Source organism: Bos mutus, chromosome 18, assembly GCF_027580195.1.
Source record: "Bos mutus isolate GX-2022 chromosome 18, NWIPB_WYAK_1.1, whole genome shotgun sequence".
NCBI classification, from domain to species: domain Eukaryota; kingdom Metazoa; phylum Chordata; class Mammalia; order Artiodactyla; family Bovidae; genus Bos; species Bos mutus.
Window position 1 is genome coordinate 16,723,676 of NC_091634.1, and position 27,355 is coordinate 16,751,030.

Here is a 27,355-nt window from a genome sequence, read left to right on the forward strand (position 1 = left end):
AATGGATGCATGTATATGTATGACTGAGTCCCTTTCCTGTTCACCTGAAACTATCATAACATTGTTAATCAGCTCTACTCTGGTATAAAGCAAAAAGGTTTTTGAAAAATTTAAAAACAATCACATTTGGCAACCTAGTTTCCTTTTGCTTGGACATAGACTAAGTGAAGTATGACTATCACCTAAAAGTCCCTCCACACCGCTCCCCGGGACACCCAGCTCACCCGGGTGGCACTCTGGCTGCACCTCAGGCAGCACAGGGTTACTCTGATGGCTCCAATTATTGACATTGCTCTGCCTCTCAGGGCGAAGTCCTTAGGGGCATTCCTCCCCAGCCAGACCTGCTGGAGCCAGGGGTTGTTGTCAGGGGACAGGTGCGTCAGGGCAGGTTCCCACACATGCACAGGAGAGCTGGTCAAAATGTCTAGTGGGGCAGCCTTGAAGTCCCTGCTGTTCTCTGCCCCCCTCTCCAGTTTTGGTTCAGCTCCTGGAACTTTGCCAAACGTGTTTCCACTTGGGAACTTCACACAGGGTGTCCCTGAGTGACATTCCTGCCATACAGACACTTCCCCAACCCCGAGACCCTAAATCTGCTTTCGTTCTAGTCTCCACTAGCCTTCCCTGTTGGGAGCAGGTGTTGCGTGTAGTGGCCAGGTGTTCTGTCTGATGTCATTTATTTAATGTCCTTCTCCCTGAGTGACTGCCAGCACCGGGAGGAAGGGGCAGGCCTCAGGGTGGGGTCCCGCCCTGCTACCACCTGCCTGTCTGCCTTTCTCCTGCATGGGGACAACCCATTCCAGCTAAAGTAGCCTTGTCCCCTTCCCACTCAACAGTGTAGTTATTTCTGCCTCTAGACCTTGACTTTGGTCTCTGATGTACCCCCCACCTTCTCCAAAAAAAAAAAACCAGGGCACAACCACCTTCCTTAGGAATCGCCCAAATCCCCCATAGCCCTGAAGCTCTATTCTTACTGCCCCTTCGGCACCTTCATACTCACAAGCTCCTGCTGCTTCTCCCTGAAACGGCAGTGCTGTACAATGGTCAGTGCAGGGGAGGGGGTGGGACTCTAGGGCCAGGTCCCAGGTGGGTGCTCAAGTCGGGGCTGCACAGTCCTCCGCTGGGGGCCCTCAGGGAAGTCATGTCACCTCATTGCCTCGGCTCCTCCAGATTCTCCACATCAGTGCACAAGAATCACCAGATGTGTACGTGCATGCTGAGTCACTCAGTCGTGTCGGACTCTTTGCAGATCTGTGCATTGTAGCTCACCAGGCGCCTCTGTTCATGGACTCTCCAGGCAGGAATACTGGAATGGGTTGCCATGCCCTTCTCCACCAGGAAGAGTCATGAAAACACAGACTGCTAGGCTTGGGTATGGCCTGAGAATCTGCCTTTTTGGCAGGTGCCCAGGTAAGGCTGATGCTGGTAGTGCCAAGACCCCACTTGGAGAACAATTGTCAGAGTCGTCAGGGAAGGTGGATGGAGATTAATTCATGTAAACCAGGTAGAATCATGGGGCACATAGTAAGCACTCAGCAAAAATGTTAGTTGTTGATAACAATTCATGCTAGAGAGTCTGGCCTTCTTTAACTTCAAGAAGACTTGAGTCCAGGGTCTGGCCACACCATTTCCTGGCTCTGGGACCCTGGGAAAAATCACAGGGCTTCTCGGAGCCCCAGAGTTCTCACAGGGTTGTCCTACAAGAGGTGGGGGTTCCCTTCCCAGGATAGCCTGAGCTTCCTAAAGGGGTTCAATACACAGCTGGTGCCTGATGGATATTTCTTGATTCAAATGAGGTTTGAAAGATTGAGAATTTCCTGGTGGTCCAGTGGTTAAGATGCAGGGCTTTCACTTCTGGGGCTAGAATTTGATCCCTGGTGGGGGAAACTAAGATCTCACAAACGACATGGAGCAACCAAAATAAATACTTCACTTAAAAAGAAAGATTGAAGCTGCAGAATGCAGCATAAATGTGAGGCATGGCAGTCAAGCTGATACAGGCTCAGGAAACACTGAGACCCGGGGTCCCCCTGGGACCCACAGGGGGCAGGGGGGAAAGTCAGTGAGTGAAGCCAACCGGGTGGGGGACCGGGGAATGGTGGGCACTGTGGCAAATCGTGAGCCAGGCTCCTTCCGAAGAAGCAGCCGCCATCTCTGTCAGTGAGACAGGGTGGTACGGAAGTGGGAGCCTTGGGCTATTGGTTACTCTGACTGTGGCACAAGCAGGAATGAGGGTTGTTAGGTGAAATCACCCAGCAGTCAAACATGACCTCCTGTGGACCAAACCCAGCCCACAGCTGCCAGATTAGAGCAGGAACAACTTAAGAATGGCTGGCCTGGGTGCCAGGCTAGAATCCCAGAGGACTCAGGGGGAAGGCAAGGAGGTGAGTGGCAGGCTTCCCAAGGATGGGTCAGAAATCATCAGGAACTAGGTGGGTATTTGGTTTCAGGGCATTTATTTCACATCCCTCCATACAGGTCCTGGGGCCAGGTGTGGGGGCAGGAGACCAGGCAAGGGGTAGCAATAAATAACATGGACAGACAGAGCTCCCCTCCAGACAGATGAGGTTAAAGGAGGTTAGAGGGAAGCCACAAGGTGGGGGTGGGGTGCTGGCGGGCGGGGGGCAGCTGGGAAGGAGAGGGAGGCCAGGCCCAGAGCTCTCCGTCACCTGCCCCAGCCCTTCCCTGCCCCAGCCCCCACGACTTTGGGGAGGAAGGGAGCCCACAGCCAGTGGGGGCCAGTGAGGGTCTTGGAGGGGGTGGGTGACCGCACAGGGTGCCCCCAGCTCCCTCACTTGACGCGGATTTCAGCATACTCGGCTAGCTCCTCCGTCAGGGTATAGCTGTCCTTGGTGGGTCGTTTTCCCAGGTCCGAGTGAGAATAGCTCAGGTCCAGCTCCGGGGGTTCTCCCCGAAGACCCAGCAGCCTCCTCTCTGATCCCAGGCGCCTCTCACTCTATGAAGGGAGCCAACCCATTAGGCGGTCCTGTCCCACCTTTCCCAGCTGCAGATGCTGGGTTGCTGGCACACCCATGGCTCTAGAGCATGTGTGAGCCTCCTTCCTCAAGGACCACCCACCCAGCCGACCCCATGGTCCTGGGTTGCTCTTGGGAGCCCTGCCTGCACCAGTGCCCCCTACACAAAACAACCTCCTCGCTGCTAAGCCTGAAAGCTGCCCACAAATTCACTGTCCCCGAGAAAACTTCATCAACCTGGGAATTTGCGGGGCACCCAATTCAACCCATAACGCCTTTCTAGATGGAAGCCATCTGTCGGGAAGCCACTTTTCCCAGTTGTTGTAAGTGCCTGGCTCGGCAGGTTCGGGTCTGGTGTGGTCCCTCCTCAATCTGGGACATCCTCCAGGTGCAACTTCAGCTTCCCCATCACGCCTGCCATCCTTGACCTCCCTCCTTCAGACACACACGCACACAGGACAGTGGCCACAGACAGACAGACGGGAGCAGTAGTGGGACAGAACAGACAAGGCCAGGGGCTGCTGGGCAAGGCCACACTCAACTGGGGACCAACCTGGACGCCTGACGGGGACGCACACACATGCCCGCCAACCCCGAGGCCCAACACGGGCCCAGAGGTGGGCACACTGAGGCCCCCGGAACCTACCTCCTGGGGTGCTCATTCCAGGGTAGAGACCTCTCTGGACTATTGGAGAAGGAAATGCAGTCATAGACCCAGGCAGGGAGGGTCAGGGCTTCTCGTGGGCCCCGAACTCTACAGCCCCGCTTGCAGCCTCAGCCTGAGCGCCCTGTCCCAGCCCAGGGCCGAGCCAGGCTCAGCAGATCCTTTCCTCCCTTTCTTTGGGGCCAGCTCCCCCTCCACCCAGGGCCTCCCAGGCCCCTCCCAGGCCCTCAGTGTCCCCGGCACCCAGGATCTCCAGCCAGCTTGGCGCCACGGGGCTCTGGCCTCACCTCATATTTCTCCGGCGCCCCGGAGATGCGGAAGTCGCTGCTGAACACGACCGGGGGGTTGTCTGCCCCCGAGAAGCTGGGGCTTTCCGTCACGTTCTTTCTGCAGGGCAGGACATGTCAGCCCCAGTGCGACTTTTGGGTTCCCTACTCCTCTCTCTGTCTGCAGTTCCCTCTACCTTAGGAGTTTGGCCCAATCTCTAAGATGGGGTGGGCAGCCGCTTCGGTGAGCAGCCTCTTCCCATCCATCCTAGCCCATCCCTCTCCTGCTTCATGGCTGAAGACGAGCCACCCCTGGGCCCCAGTCTCTGCCACCTTCAGGACCCCTGCCTGGCTCCTCTCGGTTCTCTGGGGCCATCTGTACCCCCTGGCTGCCAGGATGCGGAATGGGGAGATTAATTCCTTGTCGGGAGTGCTGATGGGTGTGTGACACAAGGAAGAGAAACAGCAGCAGGCGGGTGTGACTTGGGACTGGGGAGCGTTTACTGATACCACAGATTATGTGTAGTTGTTGGAGTTTCTGGAACCCACTGTGGCTGATGCTGTGCCCGCAAGCCAGGGTACTGGCTCTCCACATCACAAGGGAGGGGCAGGAGGAGACAGCAGAGAATGTGGGGCACCCGTGATGACTGGTGGGAAGGGTCCCATCCAGGCACCGACACCTGTGACCTGACCTGCTCCTGTTAGCCGGAGTCCACTGTCCTCCACCCAGCTGAATTCTCACAGCGGAACCCGCCCTCTGTTACCCACGCCCAGCCTCCAACTGGTCTGCCCTGCCCTGCCCCTGGAGGCTTCCTGCACCCACCCCCCGCCCTTCCACCCCACTACACTCCAGCTCAGCCCACTCACTTTCTGCGCGTCTGGGTGATGTAGCACACAATGGCGATTAGGATGGCAAAGGCCACCACGGCTCCCACAGGCCCGATCTTGGCCCACATGAGGCGGTCTGAGGAAAGAGAAGACCCAGGTGCCCTCAGGGCTGCTGGTGGGAGGAGGACACCAGGGTTCTTAGGAGACGGGCTAGGGCAGGGGCGGGAGTGAACATGTTTACACAGCAGGCACACCCTTGCACTGACTGGTCAGTTGAGCTGTTGGAGGGGCCCGCGAAGTGTCAGCAGGCTTGGGGCAGCCTCTCCTAACTGGCTGGAAAGCACATCTTGACCATTCGATCAACGGCATAGCCGGACCATTGCTCAGCGCCCGATAATCAGCCTGGGCGAGGGGAGCTTAGATCCAACGGGGGTCCCATCTGTTCCCTGACTCCCAGCCCCAGGCCACATCACTCACGGGCTCCCTGGAAGGGCAGCTCCAAGCTCTTGGTGCCGTAGAGGTTGTGGGAGGTGCAGATGACCCGGGGTGGGGCCTGGGCCTGCCCCCGCAGCGTCAGGATGCTGGTGAGCAGGAGGCCGCTGCGCTCTGAGTACACGAACTCGCGCTCTGTCTCGTTCACCGTCACGTTGCGCAAGGGCAGCTCGAAGGCCACGGAGGGCTCTGGGTTGGCTTTCACCACACAGAGGCACTGCACTGTGTCACGGGCTGCCGCACAGTGGGACTCCAATAGGATCACAGGAGCGACTGTGGGGGCAAGACCAAGACCTGGTAGGCTGGAGATGGGGACTTAGGGGCTTCTGGGCTGAGATGAGCTGGCTGTGCCCCCTGCACCCTCTCTTGTGTGTGCTCACTCAGCCATTTCAGTCACGTCCGACTCTTTGAGACCCCGTGGACTGAAGCCCGCCAGGCTCCTCTGTCCGTGGGATTCTCCAGGCAAGAATCCTGGAGTGGGTAGCCATGCCCTCCTCCAGGGGATCTTCCCGACCCAGGGACTGAACCTATGTCTCCTGCATTTTCTGCATTGCCAGCAGATTCTTTACCACTGAACCACCAGGGACACCCCACACTCTCTCTAATGCCCTCTCCAATGCTGCTCACTTTGTAAAATATAAATCAGATCATAGAGACTTCCCTGGTGGTCCAGTGGCTAAGACCCTGCACTCACAATGCAGGGGGCCAGGTTCAATCCCTGGTTAGGAGCTAGATCCCATGTGCTGTAACGAAAACATCTCACATGCTGCAGTGAAGATCTCGAGTGTTGCAACTAAGACCTGGCCCAGCCAAATAAATAAATATATATTTTAAAAACATGAGGGGCTTCCCTGGTGGCTCAGTGGTAAAGAATCCACCTGCCAATGCAGGAAACACGGGTTCGATCCCTCACCCGGGAAGATCCCGCATGCCACGGAGCAACTAAGCCTGTGCTCCACAACTACTGTGTTCTCTAGAGCCCAGACCTGCAACTACAAAGCTCACATGCTGTAGCTACTGAAGCCTGTGCGCCCTAGGGCCTGTGGTCCTGCAACAGGAGAAGCCACCTCCATGAGAAGCCCAGGCACCGCAACTAGAGAAAAGCCCATGCAGCAACGGAAGCCCAGCACAACCAAAAATAAATACAATTTAAACAAAAAAAAACTGAAATAAAATCTTTAAAAGTGATCATTATAATATAAATAAATAAATCAGATCACGGCACTCCCTGCTTAAACTCACCCCCTCCAACTGCTTCCTGTGTCACTTAGAATAAAACCCCAATACTTTGCCTTGGTCTGCAAGGCCCTGCAGGACTTGGCCACACTCAGATCTTCTGCTTTCACTCTGGCTCACTCTCTTCTGGCCACACCAGCCTCCTTGCTGTTTCTCATACTCGTGGAACTTTTTCCCACACCCAGAGTCTTCCGTTTCTCCCTCAGCCTTGAGCACTTCCCTGACACCTGCAGTGCTCACACCCTCACTCCAGGCAGCCTCTGTGCAGACCACGCTCTTTCTCTGACCACACCATGTAAGCGGCACCTTGCTGCACTAACCATTCACTCGGGTTTGCTCCTCAGCACTTACGTCTACTGGGGTTACATACCGATGTGACTGCTCTCTTATTTCCATCCAGACAAGTACTTGCTCTGTCTCCACTCTGTCCCCACTGTTAGAATATCCTTTTCTTTTTTCTCTTGTTGCTACACTGAGAAGCATGCGGGATCTTAATCCCCTGACCAGGTATCAAACCCATGCCCCTTGCAGTGGAAGCTCAGAGTCTTAACCACAGGAAGGTTTCCAGAACATCCCTTTCACCTGGCAGGAGCTCTGGGAAGACTCATGGGATGAGAGACTGAGTTCAGCCAGCTCCGCCTCCTGGCCATCCTGCAGATGCCCCCACTCACTCCCCAGAGACCCTGCGTCCTGACCCTCCCTCCCTCATAGGACACACCAGACACCACCCTCCACTCAAGATAATTTTGTTGACCTTTGCTGCCATTTGAATTACAAAAGTGATACTGGATAAATTTAAATTAAAAAAGAAAAAAAGAAGTGATACCGGGATGGTTTTTCCCCTTTCATTTCCCAATATGAAATTATAATAGAACATTGAATGCTGCTTTTTAATCTATGTTCTCTTTCCTTCTGAGAGTTTGGCACTCACCTCTGCTCACTCTAGTCTGACCTTCAATTTCCATCCAAAAAGAATATGCAGGTAACAGTGATGGGGCAGGGAGCCATGAGACTTGGGTATTTGCAATAGGGATCATTCCATTTGGAATGGGTACATATCTCTAAGTCTAGTAAATCAAAAGTTAAATAGTCCAAATTCTGCTTAGGTAGACATGTATATGCTTGCTATGTTGTTGTTTAGTTATTAAGTCACGTCCAAATCTTTTGGGACCCCATGGACTATAGCCTGCCTGCCTGTCTCCTCCCTCCATGGGATTTCCCAGGCAAGAATATTGTAGTGGGTTGCCACTTCCTTCTCCAGGGGATCTTTCCAAACCAGGGACTGAACCTACGTCTCCTGCATTAGCAGGGGGATTCTTTACCACTTAGCCACCAGGGAAGCCCGATGCTTACTATAGTATTAACGAATTAACACACCACAGAGTAAATTAGTAATGACCAACCTGAACTGACAGTGATTATTTTAAAAAGTAAAAACCTTTTCATTCTAGACTGTACCGCTAGTACAGCTGTGACGGGGCTGCGGGAATGCTGACACCCTGCAGTGTGCTCAGCATCTTTGCAGAGCTGCCGGCAGCCCCGAGACCTGTGAAACCCTGACTGATACTAGACAAACCCCAGGTCCCACAAAAGATGGGAGGTTCGGGGCGTGAGACAGCTTTGGCTTGAATTCCAGCTCTGCCATCTACTGGCTGGTGGCCCGAACCAGGCCACTCAGCTTCCTGGACCTACAAGATGGACTTCTCTTCTGTGCAAACAGGGGTAATGGGTGCTTGACTTGCCAGGGGCTACGGAGAATACACTCTGAAGTGGGAGTACGAGTGTGTTGAAAAGAAAGCTTAACATCCCATCTAGGGATTTAGGATTAGATAAAGCGACTGAGCCGGGCACGACTGAGCGACTTCACTTTCACTTTTCACTTTCATGCATTGGAGAAGGAAATGGCAACTCACTCCAGTATTCTTGCCTGGAGAATCCCAGGGACCGGGGAGCCTGGTGGGCTGCCGTCTATGGGGTCGCACAGAGTCGGACACGACTGAAGCGACTTTGCAGCAGCAGCAAAGCGACTGAACACGCACGCATGTACATAGAACTATTCCAGCAGAGGGCGCATGTGAGCAATGCCTTGGCAGCAGGAAGGCAGTGGATATCCATCCAGCCAGGAGTTCAGGGAGATGAGTGGGAAATTAAGAGGGTGTCTAAGACTTACAGGGCACGTGGGCTCCTTAGTGTAAGATACTGTCACACCCATTTTTCAGAGAAGAGAATCAGAGCTCAGCAAAGGTGAAGTCACTCGTCTGGGATCACACAGCAAGACGGAAACAGAGCTTGGATTCAGACCCAAGTCCATTCAACTCTGTCAGGAGCTAGACACCAGTAACACTTCCACTTCTTCATATCAAACTGGGGTGACAAGCGATCCCTACCCCCAGTCACATTGCTGTGAGAACGAAACAGGTCAATATGTGCAAAGGGCTTGGACCTGCTCGTCACAAGATCTCAGTGAGGGTGAGCGCCCTGCAGGTCCCCTGCTGAGACCCCCTCCTCAGGAGCACCCACCGTTGTCAGTGAGCATGGAAGCCCCAGTACTAGGAGACACAGACTTTGGGGACAGAGAGGGGACTGAGGGATAGCTCTGCCCAGCAACCTGGGGCTGGACTCCCAGAGTGCAAGCACTGTGACCCAGACCTCGGAGCCCAGCGACGGGCTCAGCAGGAGTGGGGGTTGGGGGCACAGCTGCTTGTCCCCTCTGGCACATTGAAGGCCTTGAGTCCTTGGGTTCCAGGGACTTCAGGGGAACTGAAACAGCCAGAGGTTTACGAACTGGACAGACAGGGTCCAGAAGAATCTTGACACTGGCCAGCCTCCCAACTGCATGGCCTTGGGGAATTCTGTCCTTCCGTTTCTCCTCAGTGAAGGGAGATGATGACAATATGCAGCTGCTTCAAGAGGTGACCAGGGAGGGGGATGGGGACTTAGTGTTTAATGGGGACAGAGCTTCAGTTTAGGAAGGTGAAAAATTGGGGAGATGGGTGATGGTGAGAGTTGCACAACAGTATGGATGTACTTAGTGCCACTGAGCTGTACAGTTAAATGTGGTTAAGATAGTGTGTTTTATATTATGTGACTTTTACAACAACAAAAAAAAAAACATTAAAAGAAAAGAAAGAGGCCACCACAATAACACGTGCTGGGGATGCAGTCCTGGCTCAGGGTAGGCCCTTCAGCGTTGTTTGCTGCTGCCACTCTTATTGTGCTTCTCTGGTGGCTCAGGTGGTAGAGAATCTGCCTGCAATGCAGGAGACCAGGGTTCAAACCTTGTTGGGAAGATCCCCTGGAGAAGGAAATGGTAGCCCACTCCAGTATTCTTGTCTGGAGAATTCCATGGACAGATGAACCTGATGGGCTACAGTCCATGGGACAGGATGGTCTGTGACTGAAAATGTACATGAAGTGCAGTTGTGTGTACATTCAGGGGCTTCCATCAGGTTCTCAAGGGGTTCTCTGGCTCTTACACCTAAGAAGCTCTGATTAAGGAAGTAGATATAATGGGGAAGACCAAGAGGAAGAAGGAGGGGCATGTATGAAGAAGGCAGAGTATACACAACCCATACACATATCACATATTGATGCTGGGAGGGAGCAAACTGGGAGGAAAGATGTCCCCAAGATGAAAGGTCAGCAGAGCAGTGACGGCCATCACATTGCCGTGGAATAATCTGTCTCCACTTTGCTGACAAAGCCATAGTCAAAGCAATGGTTTATCCAGTAGTCATGTATGGATGTGAGAGTTGGACCATAAAGGAGGCTGAGCACCAAAGAACTGATGCTTTGGAAATGTGGTGCTGGAGAAGACTCTTGAGAGTCCCTTGGACTGCAAGGAGATCAAATCATTCAATCCTAAAGGAAATCAATCCTGAATATTCACTGGAAGGACTGATGTTGAAGCTGAAGCTCCAACTTTGGCCACCTGATGTGAAGAGCTGACTCATTGGAAAAGACCCTGATGCTGGGAAAGATGGAAGGCAGGAGAAGAAGGGGGCAACAGAGGATGAGATGGTTGGATGGCGTCTTTGACTGAATGGACTTGAGCTTGAGCAAACTCCAGGAGTTAGTGAAGGACAGGGAAGCCTGAAGTGCTGCCATCCATGGGGTTGCAGGGTCAGACTCGACTTAGCAACTGAACAACAATTGACTGTGGCCACTTGCAGACTGTTGAGTATGGACTGTACTCAACACCTTCTAACAGACTTGTGTGGTGGGGACCACAGTAGGTGGAATAAGTAAGTCTGGAAGTGGTGACTTTGGAGACAAGTGCCAGAGGCCAGGCTGGGGTTGGGGAGGAAGCAGAGAGAATGGAAATATGGAGGCGACATTCCAGAAGGAGGTGCTGGAGGAGGGGAAGTGGAAACCATGACTTCGGAGCTATGACCTGAATGATGGCTGGGGTGGGAGCGGGGTGTTGCCAGTGCTGTCCAGAGAAGGGAGGTCACGAAGGGGACTGGTTGGCAGTGGAACAATGAGCTCCATTCCCGAGACAGTTAGCTTTTTATCTGCACCCGTCTCATCTCTCTGGCTGTGCTATATCTGTTAACATGCTTTGCGTCCTCTCGGTCCTATCCCCCACCTCCCACTGAGCCACACAGCTCATGCACATAACAACAGCTTGACCAATGTATTCTGATGTCATAACACAGGATGAGGTCAGCTTTGGGCATTACAGAAGAGTGGAACCAGACTCCTGCATCTGAATCTCAGTTCTGCCTGGGTGACCTGGGGTGAGTGACATAACCCCTAAGGGCCTCAGTTTCCTTCTCTGGAAACTGGGGACAGTAAGAGAATCTCCCTCACTGGGATGTCAAAGAGGTGAAAGAGTAGGTTCCTGTCAAGAGCTTCCAGCAGTGCCTGACTCCTAGCGATGCTCCACAGGGTTAGAGGTTGCGGTTTTTGTTTTAGTTAATGCATGTGTGCTTCCCTGGTGGCTCAGACTGTAAAGAATCTGCCTGCAGTGTGGGAGACCCGAGTTTGATCGCTGAGTCAGGAAAATCCCCTGGAGAAGGGAATGGAAACCCACTCTGGTATTCTTGCCTGGGAAATCCCACGGACAGAGGAGCCTGGTGGACTACAGTCCATGGGGTCCCAAAGAGTTGGACATGACTGAGGGACTAACACTTCTACACTTCAGAGAAGCAGTGGCCACAGGATTCAGAAATATCCTTGGTCAAAAGCCCATCCCAGGGTGTGGGAATATTATATTCTCAGGTGGGACTTTTTTTTTTTTTTTGGCCAACCTGCACGGCATGTGAGATTTTAGTTCCCCAACCAGGGATTGAACCCATGCCCCTGCATTGGAAGTGTGGAGTCTTAACCACTGGATTGCCAGGAAAGTCCCTTAGGTGGGCCTTTTCTTGCTGTGGATTTAGCTTCCCCACCCCCATCTGCTGGAGCAAAGCTGACCCTTGGTTGGGATGCTGAGTGTCCCCCATTGAGCTCCACCACAGGGGTGGGTGGGCAGGAATCAAGCCCACCTGCTCTCATCAGGGGAAGAGGGTCGAGGAGGGGGGTACTCACACTCCACAGACAGGTTGAAGGCGGTGGCCCTCTGGCCGTACTGGTTCTCGGCCACACACCAGTACTCTCCGTCGTCCTCAGGGGTGACGGCCGGCAGCTCCAGCTGCAGCTCACTCTCATAGATAACCGTGGCCAGAATCTGCTTCTCCTTGAAGATGGTGAGAATAGGATCCGGGTTGCTCTGTGTGGAGCACAAGATGGAGACTGTCTCGCCCTCCACGGCCACCACTGTCCCGTTCACCATCGGCTTCCAGGGTGCATCTAGGGGGCAGGACAGGGGGCCAGTGGTCAGAAGCCAGGGGGGCCTCTTCTGCCAGCCAGCTCTCACCCCTAAATGTGACCCTCAACACCCCAACTGGAACACACCACCTCAGGACAGCCCGGGTAACCTCAGGCCTGGCTGTCTCGTTTACAGAGATTCTGCAGACACGGTGCTTGTGTCTGAGTCCCGGCTGTACTCCTTCCCAGCTGTGTGTGGACCCATGTCTTAACCCTTCGGGGCCCCATTTTTTAAATCTGGAAACTAGACTTAAAAATATTCCCGATTTCATAAGGGGTCACTGAGAATAGACTATGACATGCACTGCTTTAGCCTGAACAAGGCAGATGAAGATCTCTGTCCATGTGGACAGGTGCTGTATAAGGAAATCAAGTGTATAGTTGGCAAGATGGGGAGGAGCTCTTTGGAGAAAAATAAAAGTGGGATGGGAAGTCAGGGTAGTTATGGCTTTAACTAGGATGCGGAGGGAAGGCTCCCTCCAGACTAGAAGCGGGCCGGGAGGAGGCAGCCAGCTGTGGGGATGTCTAGGGAAGGACCATTTGCATAGGGCACTCAGAAACTGCTGAGGAAATCAAACGCTGCCTGGCGCTGCCATTTTTATTATCCCCAGTCCTGGGCACTTTGCCTCAATAAATATTTGTGAGCGAATGAATGAATGAATGACCTCTCCTTGGCTCCCAGCCAAGAATCCTGTTTGACCCGCCCCCTCCTCCTGAAGCCCCATAATGTTCCAGGGTGCCCACAGGGGCTGGATCAGGCTTGGGTTCCCCTCAGCCCTCCCATTGGAACTGTAATAGGGCTCATTTTAAAATGCAGATTTCAGGGCTTCCCTGCTGGTTAAGAATCCACCTTGCAATGCAAAGGACATGGGTTTGACCCCTGGTTGTGGAACTAAGATCCCACCTGTGTTTGTTCAGTCGTGTCCGACTCTTTGTGACCCCATGGACTGTAGCCTACCAGGCTCTCTGTCTGTGGGATTCTCCCAGAAGGAACTGGAGTGGGTTGCCATTTCCTTCTTCAGGGAATCTTCCCAACTTAGGGATCAAACCTATGCCTCCTGCATTGGTGGGCAGATTTCTTATGATTGAGCCGTCTGGGAAGCCCCTGAGATTTTAGGCCCGCATGATACAGCCAAATAAACAGATATTTTAAAAAATAATAATAAAATGCACATTCCTGGGGCCAAGCCCAGCTCTACCCCCCAGGAAACTGAATTTAACAGGCTTTCCTGGGTGCGCAGAGACCAACTCTGATTCTCTCTTCCTATCTCCATGTCCTCCTAGCCAGGAGATAGATGCCCAGTAGGTGTTCAAGAATGAAAGAACTCTTTAACCTGAAACTTCCTCTCCATCTTCATCTCAACTGCAGGCATGGACCTGACCGCCATCGCTACCCTCAGCCCCCGCCCCCCAGCTCTGCCCTGGGCGAGGTTGGTTCCCCAGTGCCCTGTGTGTGGGGCGCACAGGGCGGCGACTCACACATGACGCTGAGCTCTACGGTGCGGTTGTCCTGGCCGTAGGTGTTCTCAGCCAGGCAGAGGTAGACGCCGTCTTCAGCAGGGGTCACTTCGTCCACCTCCAGGGACAGGCTCTCGGCCACGGCCTCGCGGAGCACCGTGCCATCCCGCATCCAGGTCAGCAACGGCGGCGGGTTGCTGTCGGCCCCGCAGAACAGGCTGACGTGGGAGCCCTCGATGGCCTCCACGGTGGAGTTTATCTCCACGATCACCGGGGGGTCTGCGGTGTGGTGGGAGGACACAGGACTTCAGGGGGGCGCTCGCGCATTTCCCGCCCCCGGCCCTGACCCCGCCCCCTCCCTGACCCTGACCCTGCCCCGCTCCGCCCCGCCCCTGGCCCGCACCCAGGCTCACACTTGATGTCCAGGCTGGCGTAGCCCTCGAACTGCAGGGTAGTGTTGGGGAACGAGGCCTGGCAGCCCAGCCGGTGGCCGTTGGTCTCCCTGGTGGGCACAAAGTGCAGCAGCGACACCTGCACCCAGGTACCCTCCTCCTCGCGCAGCCGCCCCAGCACAGTCGGCTCACCGAGCCCCTCGTGGCCCAGCCAGCTCAGCTCTGGGTGCAGCTCCGGGCAGTTGTCAGGCACCATGCAGCTGACCTCCACTTCTGTGCCAGCCATCACTTCCGGGGGGACCACGATGTTGGGGGTGTCTACACGAGCCCGGGAGATGGAGGGTGAGGAAGCAGCGTCGCCCACCAGCCATCCCTCACCCGCAGGCCGCTGTCGGACTCCATTCCTGGCGCCTGGTTCCCTCCCCGCCCTTGGATGCAGAGTTCCCCACAACCGGCTCTTCTCCTGGGTACGGTTAACCCAGAAGCCCTCCGCAGATCCAACGAGGGATGTAATAATAATGGAAACAACAATATAGTGTTCTGAGTACTTCACTGGTGTTTGACTTGCCAGTCCTTCCAGCCATGCTGAAACTAGAGGGTGAGTAATGTTATTTTGCTTATTTTACGGATGAGGAAGCTGAGGCCACAGCTGGTACCAGATAAAACTGAGCTTCAAACCCTGTTGCTCTTGCTTCATCATCTGTGCCCTATGTGTGCATGCTCAGTCACTTTCAACTCTTTGCAAGTCCATGGACTATGTAGACGACTAGGCTCCTCTGTCCATGGAATTTTCCAGGCAACAATACAGGAGTGGGTTGCCATCTCCTCCCCCAGGAGATCTTCCCAACCCAGGGATGGAACCTGAATCTCTTGCATCTTCCTTCATTGACAAGCAGATTCTTTACCAACTTTGCAACCTGGGAAGCTCTGTGCCCCAGACAATATATTATATTCCTCAAGAAACTTTTCTCCTTCTCATGTTTGCTTTGCTTTACCTTCCACATGTGTGCGCGCGCGTGTGTGTGGTGTGTCCTGGAGCTGTGTCTGTCTGTCTGTGGCAGTTTGGAGTTGGAGGCGGGGTCTCTTTCTGCATCAGGGCTATAATCTGGCTCCTCACATGGTCTCAGAGCTGATGGGGAACCTGAATCTAAGGATTCCATGCCTCTCAGGGCCTCTCAGAAATGAGGCAGTGGACCCTACTCTGCCCAAACTGGCCCAGAGCTGCATTTTATTTGGCGTAAACTTAAGACAAAAAAAAAAAAAAAAATCTGAAGTAGCAGCCTATGCTGAAAACACACAGTTCTGGTTTCCCTTGAAAATTCAGAGAATTTCCTGGCCATTCAGTGGTTAGGACTCCAAGCTTCCACTGCAGGGGATACGGGTTCTATCCCTAGTCAGGGAACTAGGATCCCCCATGCCACTTGGCATGGCACAAAACAAAACAAAACAACAAAAACTCAGACTGCCTGAGATCTATGGCCCTGCATTCTCATGCTGCCCCATTTAGCTCGAGCCAGGCTCCATGTGCCAGGCACTGTTTTTAGCACTTGACAACTATTCCCTTATTGAACTTTAAATGCTGTTCTTATCCCCATTTTACAGAAGAGGATAACAAGGCCCAGAGAATTTCAGCAAACTGCCTAGAGTAGCCCAGCTAATACAGGGATGCAGAGGCCTTACCGCAATCCCCAAGCCCCACTGTCTTTCTCCCGGGTGTCTCTGAAAAGTAAGAGCCACTGCTTTCCTCTGGGGAGGACAATACAACTTGGGGCCCTGCTTTGCCCCTTTCTGTCATCTGCCTGGTCATGTGGGCCAGAGGCTTGGCACCCCTCCCTCCAGCCAAACTAGCAAGTCCTTGGTTCTGCCGACCAGACCTTCCCAGAAGGGCACTGGGAGGGCTTCCTGTTTCCCATGGTCCCCGCCCCCGGCACAGCCCCCCGAGACTCACTGATGATGTCCAGGACGCTGTGCTCGGAGAAGGTGTACTGGTTGTAGCCCCCCAGGTCCCCTCGAAAGTAGTATTTGCCGCCCAGCTCGGGGCTTAGGTTGCTGAGCAGGAGGGTGCAGTTGCGCAGGCCCAGGTCCCCCAGGAGGCGGCTGCGTCCCTGGAAGCTCTCGTGCACCACCTGCGTGCGTGACTTGAAGACCACCGGAGGGTAGTTTTTCGGATAGGGGCTATTGAAGTACCAAACGCCATGCACGACGGCCGGCCGCAGCTCATCAGGGAAGCTGAAGCGGCAGGGGATGGAGACGCACGTGCCCTCAAAGGCCGAGATGGACGATGGCATCCAGGCGCCCCACTGACCCCCACGAGAGGCTGTGGGTGAGCAGGACCGCTGAGGCTGAGAGACACATTCTGCCCAGGTGCCCCCAACCCCCACTCCCATCACCTCCCACCACCTGAGGGGTCCAGGGACCCCAGCCTGCTCAGGGGCCAGGACCCACAAACCTCCAGATCCCCATGCATTATTACCTGAAATCATAATCCAAAATAGAGACAGTGCCGTGAGGAATATCATTTTGTACAGCAAGTGAGCAGAGCTGGAGAGGGGAGAGGAGAGTGTTGAAGGCCCAGAGAAGTGAAAAGTAAGACTTCTGGTAAGATTTTGGGAAGCAGCCCGTTCAGATGAGAGCTGCTGCTGCTGTTAGTATTTATGATCACAGACACATCTATGGCATCAACCATGTACCACCCGAGGTACTCTACTATACAAATTCATTTGAGGTAGGTGCAATTATTATCCTGTTTTTGTAGCTGAGCTCCAGCAAGATTGAGTAACTTGCCCAAGGTCACACAGCCAGCAAGCAGCAGAGCTAGGATTCAAGCCCTGTCTGCCTGTCCAGGGTTGTAGACTTCACCACCAAACTGTCCTGACTCTCCATGGGTTTGTTGTTATTCAGTTGCTCAGTCACGTCCAACTCTTTGCAACCCAATGGACTGCAGCATGCTGGGCTTCCCTGTCCTTCACTATTCAGATTCACGTCCATTGAGCTGGTGAAGATATCTACATGGTTAGTGACGTGCTAATAATTATCTTTATCACCATTATGCCCTTGGGGATCTCCAGAAAGTAAGGATAGAGCCAAGTTTGGATGAACAAGAGGAAGCAGGAAAAGGCAGGAGGAAGGGAAGTTGGAACCCTCCCCGCTCACCTCTGTCTCCCTGAGTTGGGAATGCCTTCTGGTCCCGCTTGCAGCTGTCAGCCGGCCAACCTGGAGCAAGAATCAGACAGGTGCAAGGAAGTGGGGGCCCGAACATCCCCACCCCCGTTCACAGGATCCAGCACGAGTCGTGGCCGTTGCCAGGCTGCCCACACAGCCTCTGTCGCCCATGGCCTCTGGATGTTTGAGACCCTCCCACACAGCCTCAAAGCTACTCTGTGGTCACCTCCCGTGGCAAGCCATGATGGAGAACTCCAGGGAAGCCAAGGGGAGCAGCAGTGCCTTGGGGTGGGGGGAGGCGAGGGGTGTGAATGGGGCAAGGGAGCACTTGTCCCATGGCTGAGACCTGGGGGTGGCAGGCAGGGACCCAGCCCCATCAATGACTGGGTTTCACAGCATCAGCATTCCCAACATGCCGCGGGAATTCCTGCCGCCCTCTCCCGCCCCACAGATGGCCCCTGGTGTCCTCACCCTCCAGAGGCCAGAGCCCGGTTACAAAAGAGGCCTGTTCCCTCAGGGTGAGGGCGCCTCGTCCTGGGGGGCTTCTGAGGTAGGTGGGGTCGAGAGAAGAGCTGGGAACGCCTGGCCGGGCTCTGAGTGGAGCCAGGAAGGACCAGGGACTGGGGTTAGTGAGTCCCTGGCACCCGGCTGCTCCGTGGGTCGCCTCGGGTTGGAGCCAGAGTTTCCAAGTGGTTGCTTTTTTGGCCTCTGACACTGTCTTCCCACGGACAGATGCATGTAGTCAGACACATGCAAATGCTGGCATGAAATGTCACAGATCTGGACAAAACCAGAAGGAGCTGGCTCACCCCAACAGCACTGCTCAGGACCCTGCACACACCAACAGGCACCGGGACCCACGTGCAGCAGATACCCACACACACCTCACCCTCCTGCCCACCACACCCCTGCACAGCTACAGGCATGGCCATCAGGCACACACACTGCACACTGCACACTCCCAAAGGCACTCGGACCAGCACACACATGGAGGTGTGGCTGTGGCCAGACCCACCCAGACCCATGCCGAAGAACACACGGCAGATGCCATCTTTGTGCCTGCCGCAGGGAGGTACGGCGGGTAGACACAGGTGAGGGCCACGGGCCCAGACTCATGAACCAAGCGTGTAGATCATGCATTCTGAATAAGGATGAAAACTGGTTCTTGGGGATGGGGTCCAGAAAAGCCTGAGTTATTATGATGGTTTGTGGCTCTCTAAAGGGCTGTGTGGTACATAAACACAGTCCATCCATTATCTTAAGATTTCATGGAGGAAGTGGGTTTAGGAAAAGAAAGTCTGAAAGGTTTCCTTAGTGAGATGTTAAAAAAAAGATGGAGAAACACTGACGTGGATTAAGGCTCACTCAGAGAGGTGCACGCGCCTGTGCACACACACCCCCTGTCGTGTGCTCAGTGCTGCAACTTGCCCACTCAACCCCCCCACCCCCATCCCCTCCCAGATGGCAGGATACAGACCTCTGATTACCTGGGCATCCTTTCGGTCTTCTCCTGGCCCTGGACCACTTCCACCCCAACTGCCACAAACCTAGGAGCCCCAGGGCAGAATCTCCACCGGAGGGGTCCCAAGGAGGGTGCCTCATTCTCTCTCTCTCTCTGTGGTTTGCTCCCAAAGCTCAGTCAGTGTCCGTGCCATGATCCCAGCCCACGCCCAGCGCGGTCCTGAGCAGCACCCTCCCCCATCCTAAATTAGTGGCAGCTCACAGCCACCATCCACGGCCCAGAACGCCCTGCGTTGCACGCGCCTTGGGTGACCCTGCCCTGTGCTCTCAACCCAGGTCCTCTGCTCTCCTCCCCGTCCCCAGCCCTCTCAGCTGCAGTACTCACTTGATGCCCTTGCTTCTGCACCCTCTGCTCCACCGGCCCTGCTCGCCGTCCCCTGGCCTCCCAGGGTCTAGGCCCCCACTCGCCAGCCCCTCCCCTCCCCCCGGGTGCCAGGGGCCGCCTGCCTCCAGGGCCCAGCTCCTCCCTGCCCCCGGGGGAGGGGGGCACAAAGGGCCCTTGTCACCACAGAGCGAACTGGGCAGCCTGACGCCTGGGTTCCACGAGCTCCTTCCTGGAGGGGCTGGGGGTGGCTGCCTCACTCGTTCCCCGCTCCATCCCTGCGCACCCTAGTTCTGGGTCCCTGGGAGGAGGGCGGGGGTGCGTCTCTAACATATCTGGAAGTCTCAGGCTGAGAGGCAGAACGTGTTGTCCTCAGCTTCTGGGGAATCTTGGTGGCAATGCTAGTAATAACCTTAGGCCCGGGAGGCCACAGAAGCCAGTGTGACCAGAAGGAGGCAGGCTCTAGAGCTCGCTCTCGGCTTTAGTCCCCTCCATCCTCCCTAGAGGGTGTCGTCTTTGGTGCCCACACCCTGGTCTATTCTCTTCCAGGCTTTTCTTGCCATTGGAAATGACTTTATGTGTTAACTGTTTCCTCCCGTGAGAACATGACCTTCAGGAGGACAGGGCTTTGCTTCCTCCCAATCTGCGCTGCGGGCAGACGGACTCCTGAGTTAAACTTCCTAACCACAGAGTGGGTGCACGAGTGTGTTCCTCAAATACCCTCACTGGAGGCCTTGGCACTGTTCCTTCCTCCTGGAAACTCCCCTGCCCCATTCTACTTCCTGATCTGCTGCTGACCAGCCCCTCTCCGCCAAGCCGAGCCCCGCTGTTTAAAAGCTGCCCCAGGGGCTTCCCTCATGACTTAGTGGAAAAGAATCTGCTTGCCAACACAGGAAACATGGGTTCGATCTCTGGTCCAGGAAGATCCCACACGTCACGGAGCACCCACGTCCTTGTACCACAACTACTGAGCTTGTGTTCTAGAGCCCATGCTCTGCAATAAGAGAAGCCACTGGCAAGGAGAAGCCCTCATTCCACAATGAAGAGTAGCCCCCACTCACCTCAAGTAGAGAAAGCCCGCGAGCAGCAGTGAAGACCCAGCACAACCATAAATAAAATATTTAAATACTGCCCGGTCCTCCCATGGCCCTCAGCACCTCGTTTGCACACCTGCACCCTCAGTGAGCTGCTTCCCCACTGGTATCTGAGCTCAGGCTTCTGTCTGTCCGCCTGTCTGTCTGTCTTGTTCACCCCCATGTTCCCTAGCACAGTGCCTGGTGCACGAGGGTGCCCAACCCGGGCTGTGCTGACTCTCTGAGCTGGGTGGGGACCCTCTGTGTGCAGATTCTATGGTGATCCTTCTGCTGCCCCAGGCCCAGTCATAACCTTTGCCTGGTGGTGGTGTGACTAATTGTTCAGTTCAGTTCAGTTACTCAGTCATGTCTGACTCTTTGATACCCCATGGACTGCAGCACGCCAGTCCTCCCTGTTCATCATCAACTCCTGGAGTTTACCCAAACTCATGTCCAGTGAGTCTGTGATGCCATCCAATCATCTCATCCTCTGTCGTCTCCTAAGTGTAGTAGTGGCTTGATCGTGAGCTGCTCAGCCACACTAGGGCATCTTCTGTCCTTCGGGCCAGAGCAGTGGGGAGGAAGGGAGGGAGAGAGGGCCCTTTCTCCCAAGGGAGAACCCCGCCCTGAGGCACAGGGATGGGTCGAGGCGGGGAAATCCCCAGACTGGGGAGTGAGGAGTCAGAGAAGCCTAGGGGCGGGCGGTGGGGGATGAGGAGTCCCACCCCCACCTCAGGCTTCATGATGTCAGACTCTGCCCGTGCCTTTCCCAGGCAGGGACAAAGGCCCATTGAGATTGGGGTGGGGCCTGTACGCCTGGGTCCCAGAGAAGAGAGGGACCTGGTGCTTGGGCTTTGGGGGAGGACACGGAGATCTTGGAGGACTCAGATGTCACAGCCTTCCACATCAACACCAGCCACGTTGGAGTTGTGTGTCTAGTTTGAGGGGTCCACCATCTCTCTGGGGGTGAACCGAAGGCTGTCCCTGGGGGCGGGCTGCACAGGTGAGTGTGTCCCACAGGGGGTGCTATTGCTGAGATCTGCACCCGGGTCCCCAGCCCACTGGAGGACTCAGGGACCTGAGAGCCTGTGCCCGCAGAAAGGTGAGGTGCCACTCAGATCCATCTACCAGTGCTGCCCAATCACCAGGTCTTTCCAGGAAAGGCAGGTTTGCTAGGGTGATTGTGACAAAGCCTCATAAATCAGGTGGCTTAAAAAATAGAGTTTATTGTCTCATGGCTATGGTTTCACCAGTAGTCATGTACGGATGTGAGAGTTGGACCATAAAGAAGGCTAAGCGCCAAAAGACTGATGCTTTTGAACTGTGTGTTGGAGAAGACTCTTGAGAGTCCCTTGGACTGCAAGGAGATCCAACCAGTCCATCCTAAAGAAGATCAGTCCTGGGTGTTCATTGGAAGGACTGATGCTGAAGCTCCAATACTTTGGCCATTGATGCTAAAGAGCCATCTCACTGGAAAAGACCCTGATGCTGGGAAAGATTGGGCAGGATGAGAAGGGGATAACAGAGGATGAGATGATTGGATGGCATCACTAACTCAGTGGACATGAGTTTGAGCAAACTCCAGAAGATAGTGAAGGAGAGGGAAGCCAGAATCAGACACGACTTAGCACTGAACAACAGCAACAAATTGTCTCATGATGCTGGAGACTAGAGGTCTCCACATCCACATGGTGTTCTCCTATATGTGGGTCTCTGTGTCCAAATTTCCACTTTTTATTAGCACAACAAAGCTACTGGATTAGGACCCACCTAATGACCTCATTTTAATGTGATTATCCTTGTAAAGACTCTATCAAAGGACATCCCTGATGGTCTAGTGATTAAGATTGATCCCTGGTGCAGGAACTAAGACCCCACATATTGAGCCAAGCAATCAAAAGAAGAAAAAAAAAAAAGAGAGACCTTATCACCAAATAAGGTCACAGAATTGCATTGGGGGTTAAGATGCCAACATTTACATTTAATTAATTAATTTAATTATTGGCCACATGGCTTGCAAGATCTTAGTTTCCCAACCAAGGGTTGAACCCAGGCCCCAGCAGTGAAAGCACTGAATTGAGTTCTAACTACCAGACTGCCAAAGAGTGAAAGTCACTCAGTCGTGTCCGACTCTTTGCGACCCCATGGACTATACAGTCCATGGAATTCTCCAGGCCAGAATACTGGAGTGGGTAGCCATTCCCTTCTCCAGGGGATCTTCCCAACCCAGGGATTGAACCCAGGTCTCCCGCATGGCAGGCAGATTCTCTGTATCATCTGAGCCACCAGGAAAGCCCTGCCAGGGAAACCCCAGCATATAAATTTCAGACGGACCTAGTTCAGTCTGTAACAGCAAGAGTTCAGATTTCTATGTGAAATATCTCAGTCTTTAGGTATTTGCCCAATTTTTACCTAAAACACTGTACAGACTGAGCAAAACTCATCTTAGGACAGAATCAAGCCCTTGCACCCCCTTGGTCCACGTGCTCTTGACTGGGAGCAGGTGCTTAGTCTAACCCAGAGGCACTCTCTGCCGTCAGCCAACAACAGGAGTCTTCGAAGTGTGGCCCCCAGGCCAGCAGCAGCGGTATCAGCTGGGAGCTTGTTAGAAATGCTCATTCCAGGGCCCCACCCTGGACTTGCCAAGTCTGCCTTTCACTAGGCCTTCTGGGAGATTCGGGTGCACACTGATGTTTGGGTACCTCTGCTTCCCATCACTAGGACCACCTGGAGGACTGGCTAAGCTGAGAGAAGAGCACTGGTGTGGGGATGACCCTGGTGGTCCAGTGGCTAAGACTCTTTGCTCCCGATACAGGGGGCCCAGGTTCACTTCCTGGTCAGGGAGCTAGATCCCACATGCTGCAACAAAGATTCCGCATATCACAATTAACACCCAGTGCAGCCAAATAAATAAATAAAAATAAATATTCTTTCAAAAAGCTCTGGTGTCATCAAATGCAATCAGCAATTTCGAGTTTCACACCTCCGGGGTATTTATTTATGAGGAGAGTCTGAGAGGCCTCCACCTCCTGTCAGTACGAATCCTTCCCGTTGATGAGGCATTGGACGGTTTCCAAAACCGCTTCACACTCTTCTGTTGCTGAGCATCATGACAGTCCAAAGAACTGAGGACTCTAGAAGCTTCTCTCCTTTTACAGATGAGGAGGTGGGGTTTCACAGTGGGGCGAGGACGCCTCAGAAATCCCACAGCTGAGAGGTGCGGCCAAGCTCCCCACACAGTCCTTCCATCTCTGTTTAGGAAAACTTCCGGCAGACGACAAGCCTCTTGTGGCTTCCAAGGCAGAAGCTGATGGTGTGCAGAACCAATCTGGCTCCCAGCTGGGTTTAGTTTGGCTCCCAGAGTGTTGATTTTTAAAAAATTGGATTCCTTTCATCAGTTGCCAAGATTTTAGGAATCAGGAAATTTCACATAAAAATAAGGATCGCCACCTTCTTTTGAAAAGTAGCTCTAGTGATGTTTGGCCTGCCAGTGGGTGCGGCAGCCCTGCCTGGCAGCCCTCGTTGAAGGGGGCCCCCAGCCTCCCCAGTCCCTATCTTTACACGACTCTGAGGCCAAGTGGCTGAGGCCCTTTATCATCGTGCTAGCGCCGATGTGCTCTCACGGGCTAAGATGATAATGAAATGCATCTTGCATCTCCTCTTCTATCAAAAGTGGGCAAATCACATAAATTGAGAGGAATGCAGTTTTCAAGAAGAAAGGGAGGAAATTCAAGCCCTGTGGAGGTGAATGGTATTGTCCTATGGGTCCTAGGCCAAGCGTGTCCTAGCTGAGAGCATACAACTGAAGACGCTCCTATGAAACAAATCCGTCAGGCCTCACTCATTTACTGCACCTGTCTGCTCCCTGAAGGACAGTGCTTCTCAAACTTTTTGGTCTCAGGACCCCTTTATACTCTGAAAACTTGTTGAGAACTTCAAAAACCTTTTGTTCTCGTGAGTCATCGCTATAGTTGCTTTATCTATTAGAAATTGAAACTAGGTATTTTTTATCTTTTATTATTTTTTTGGCTGCACTGGTTCTTCGTTGCTACGAGTGAGCTTTCTCTACTTGCAGCCAGCGGGGGCTACTCTGTAGTTGTGATGTGCAGGCTTCTCATTGCCGTGGCTTCTCTTCTTGTGGAGCCTGGGCTTAGTTGCCCCACAGCATGTGGGATCCCAGTTCCTGTAGTAAGGATCGAGCCCGAGACTCCCAGATTGGCGGGCAGACTCTTAACCACTGTATCACCAGGGAAGTCCCAAAACTGGGACATTTTTAAAGCACAAGACACAGAGCACACCATCAGCTAGCTGTCAGAAGGATAAGATCAACACATGTCATGGAGCCTCTGGAGAGCTCCACAGTCTCTTCTCAAGAGAATGAGTGTGAGAAAGATAGGTAGCATCTTTAGTTGTCTCCACTTTGTGGGGCTCTGGAGGAGTCCCCAGATCTTGCTCTGAGAACCCTTGCTAGGGATCTGAATTTACCCGTTTTTAAGAAGATTCCAAAGAGGAAACTTGAACTTTCACTCCCTGCTGTTGCAAAGTAAATTCAAGGTCTTTTGAAGTAGGGGAAGAGAAAACATATCCTTCACCAAGCTTCCTTGCGACCTCCCAGTACACACAGACCCTGCACACCCCACTGAGGAGGACTGGCCCTCCGAGACAGGGCCCAAGACAAGCCTCTGGCCTAGACCTGGGCAGGGAGCAAAGACAACAGAGACTCTGGTTTGGAAAACAGGAGCTGGAACCAGCCATTTTATTTCAAGACTATTCATCGAGTGTTGGAGGGCAGCAGGAATAAATAAGGGAGGAGGGCACGGAGGGCGGGGGTTTGGGGGGGTGGTCTATGTCCTGCAGCACATCCCACACGTGCCTTTACGACAGCAGCCACAGCAGAAGATGCAGATGGGAAAGTGGGTGTCTCGTCTCCGTCTCTGGAGCACGGGCTGTGGGAAGGAAGGGCAGTGAGCTGGGCGTAGGGGGCGCAGGCACGGGAAGGCGGGCGAGGCTCAGAGGGGAGTCCCAGGGACTCTCACCGTCAAGCCAGCTGCCGCTCCAGCTGTGTCCTTGGTTTGGAGGTCTGTGAGCTGTCGTGTCTGTGAAAAGCAAAAGGGGGTACTGAGGATGGCAGGGCACTGGCAGAGCTCTCAGTCTAGCTCCCCGGAGCAGTGACTCCCCAGGGGTTGGCATCTCCTGGCCCAGCTGGAGTCCCAGGAGTGGCCTCTCGTTCGGACCTTTCCTCTCCTTCCCACAGGCGGTTCTCCTGTCTGCAAACATCCCAGATCTGTCTCCTCCCCTCTCTGCAGCTGCTCACTCTTCTATAGGACCCTCCATGGCCTGGAGGCCTGTCCCCACCCTGTATCTTACCCCTCACAACCCATTCCCCACGTGTTATCAGTCAGATCTCAGCTTTCTCCTTTTCCCAAGCCTGCAGGGCTTCCTCTGCACTTGCCTATAAGACTTGGCACGGCCACCCCTTGGTCTCATCCCCAATTACCATCTCCTTCACTCACCCAGCCCTCTGCTCCTCGGGTCCACCGTGCTTGCCCCCACCTCGGTCTCTGCTGGCTGCCCCCTTCTCTTATCCTCCCAAATAGGTCAAATAACATTTTCTCACAAAATAGCCAACCCCCACCATTACTCTCCCACCATCTTTTACGTTATTCATGGAATAGCATTTCCTAAACACAAGTATTTCCTTGTTTTAAGTTCATTGGCTGGTTTCCTGCCCTGGATGTATGAGAATATTCAAGCTCCATGAGACTATTACAGCTTGGTCACCGCTGTCTAGAACAGGACTTACTGCTGAGCAGGCACTCAGTAAATCACTGTGGAATTAGATCAGGGCTCCCAGACCCTGCCGCTTAGTACCCCATCTCTGTGCTCTGAACAGCTGTCTGTCCCCCCTTCCCTTGCCCTGAGCTCTGCCCACATGCTGGGGGTCTCCCTCTGCCCTCCGCAGTCGTCTCCCAGGGGCCGTAGCGATTCCGGCTGCCCTCCGGGGCCCCAGGCCCTGTGGGCTCTCACCTGGGGAGGGAGAACGGAGCCGCTGGTCAGGCTGAGCAGGACAAGGAGCAGAAGGCAGGTGGCCCGGATCTGTGTGTTCAGTGCCATTGTGCCGTCTGTCTGGCCGTCCTGCCGTTAGGTCTAGGACCTGCTCTGGTGTCTGGGAGCCCAGTTACAGTTGCTTTTATGGGTCCTCCTGGGGGAGGCGGGGATGCGAAGCCCTCTCCCCTTTGGCCCGACTCATTTCCAAGAAGGTGGTGGCGCCGAAAAGGCGGGAGAGATAAGCGGGAACAGAGGTGACAGGGAACAGGGTTGTGTCACCCTCAGCCGACAGAGGTGTGTCCAGGAGGTGGGGCAGACACGACCACGGACACACGCCTCTAGTCAGCCACCTGGGAGACACTTTCCCTGACATGACATCACCTTGTTGATTTCAGGAAAAACATTCCCTCTTTTGCCCCTGCAGTAGAACGGATCGAAGAGCAGGAGTAAGGTTTCTTCCACCTCACACGGTTCCTGACCTCGTCATTCATAAGCAGTATGGCTGTCACTTCCCGGGCCCCTCATCACTCTCCCACCATCTTTTATGTTATTCATGAACAGCATTTCCTAAACACAAGTGTTTCCTTGTTTTTAAGTTCACTAATTCCCTGACCAGGATGTCAGCTCCATGAGAATATTCTTCTGTCAACTACCTTGTTCACAGCTTGGTCACCACTCTCTAGGATAGGACTTCATGCAGAGCAGGCACTCAGTAAACCACCGTGGCGCTGGACTGAGGTTGGCTCCTGGGAGGGAACACCGTGATGCCCATGTGCAGGAGCTCATGTCCACAGGAGCCCCCAGCACACGTGTGGGGTTTCTCAAGGGTCAGAACCTTAAGACGTGGCCCTGTGGATCTGGGAAATGTTCCTGTGAAGTTTTGGCCAAAAAGGACAGTGGTGACGGTAACAGCGAACACCCGATGACTGCACCTCACAAGCCAACAGATACACTGACTCATTTCTGTGTTAACTCAGCCCGTGCGACCTTGCCTCTGAGCAGCTCCTGCCTGCCCCATCCCGGGCTCTGTTCTGCTTTCAGGGCCCTGGCTGCCTTCTCAGCCACCGACCCCCCGGCTTCCCAAACCCTGCTCCTGGGAGAGGAGCCCAC

General features: G+C 54.0%; 3 protein-coding genes across 3 annotated transcripts in view; all 3 read right to left on the reverse strand.

Annotated features, from left to right (window-relative positions):
* The window catches only part of CD22 (CD22 molecule), a 31,741-nt gene extending 28,094 nt beyond the window's left edge, over positions 1–3,647 (reverse strand). The window contains exon 1 of the mRNA XM_070387817.1: positions 3,619–3,647. Coding sequence (XP_070243918.1) covers positions 3,619–3,634 — 16 coding nt within the window. The 5' untranslated portion in view covers positions 3,635–3,647. The remainder of the gene's footprint in view (positions 1–3,618) is intronic.
* MAG (myelin associated glycoprotein) lies at positions 2,857–17,911 on the reverse strand. The gene is made up of 12 exons (XM_070387890.1): positions 17,753–17,911; positions 17,273–17,332; positions 16,593–16,660; positions 16,068–16,436; positions 14,141–14,437; positions 13,749–14,006; positions 11,991–12,251; positions 5,208–5,495; positions 4,770–4,866; positions 3,924–4,023; positions 3,619–3,657; positions 2,857–2,953 (listed from the first exon to the last, which is right to left on the reverse strand). The coding sequence occupies exons 3-11, from the start codon at positions 16,636–16,638 to the stop codon at positions 3,631–3,633; spliced, it is 1,743 nt and encodes a 580-aa protein (XP_070243991.1). The 5' UTR covers positions 16,639–16,660; positions 17,273–17,332; positions 17,753–17,911; the 3' UTR covers positions 2,857–2,953; positions 3,619–3,630.
* Positions 17,912–25,041: 7,130 nt separating this feature from the next.
* HAMP (hepcidin antimicrobial peptide) lies at positions 25,042–27,217 on the reverse strand. The gene is made up of 3 exons (XM_005896100.3): positions 26,225–27,217; positions 25,234–25,293; positions 25,042–25,143 (listed from the first exon to the last, which is right to left on the reverse strand). Exons 1-3 carry the CDS (start codon positions 26,309–26,311, stop codon positions 25,042–25,044), a joined length of 249 nt encoding a protein of 82 aa, XP_005896162.1. The 5' UTR covers positions 26,312–27,217.
* Between the last annotated feature and the right edge of the window lie 138 nt (positions 27,218–27,355).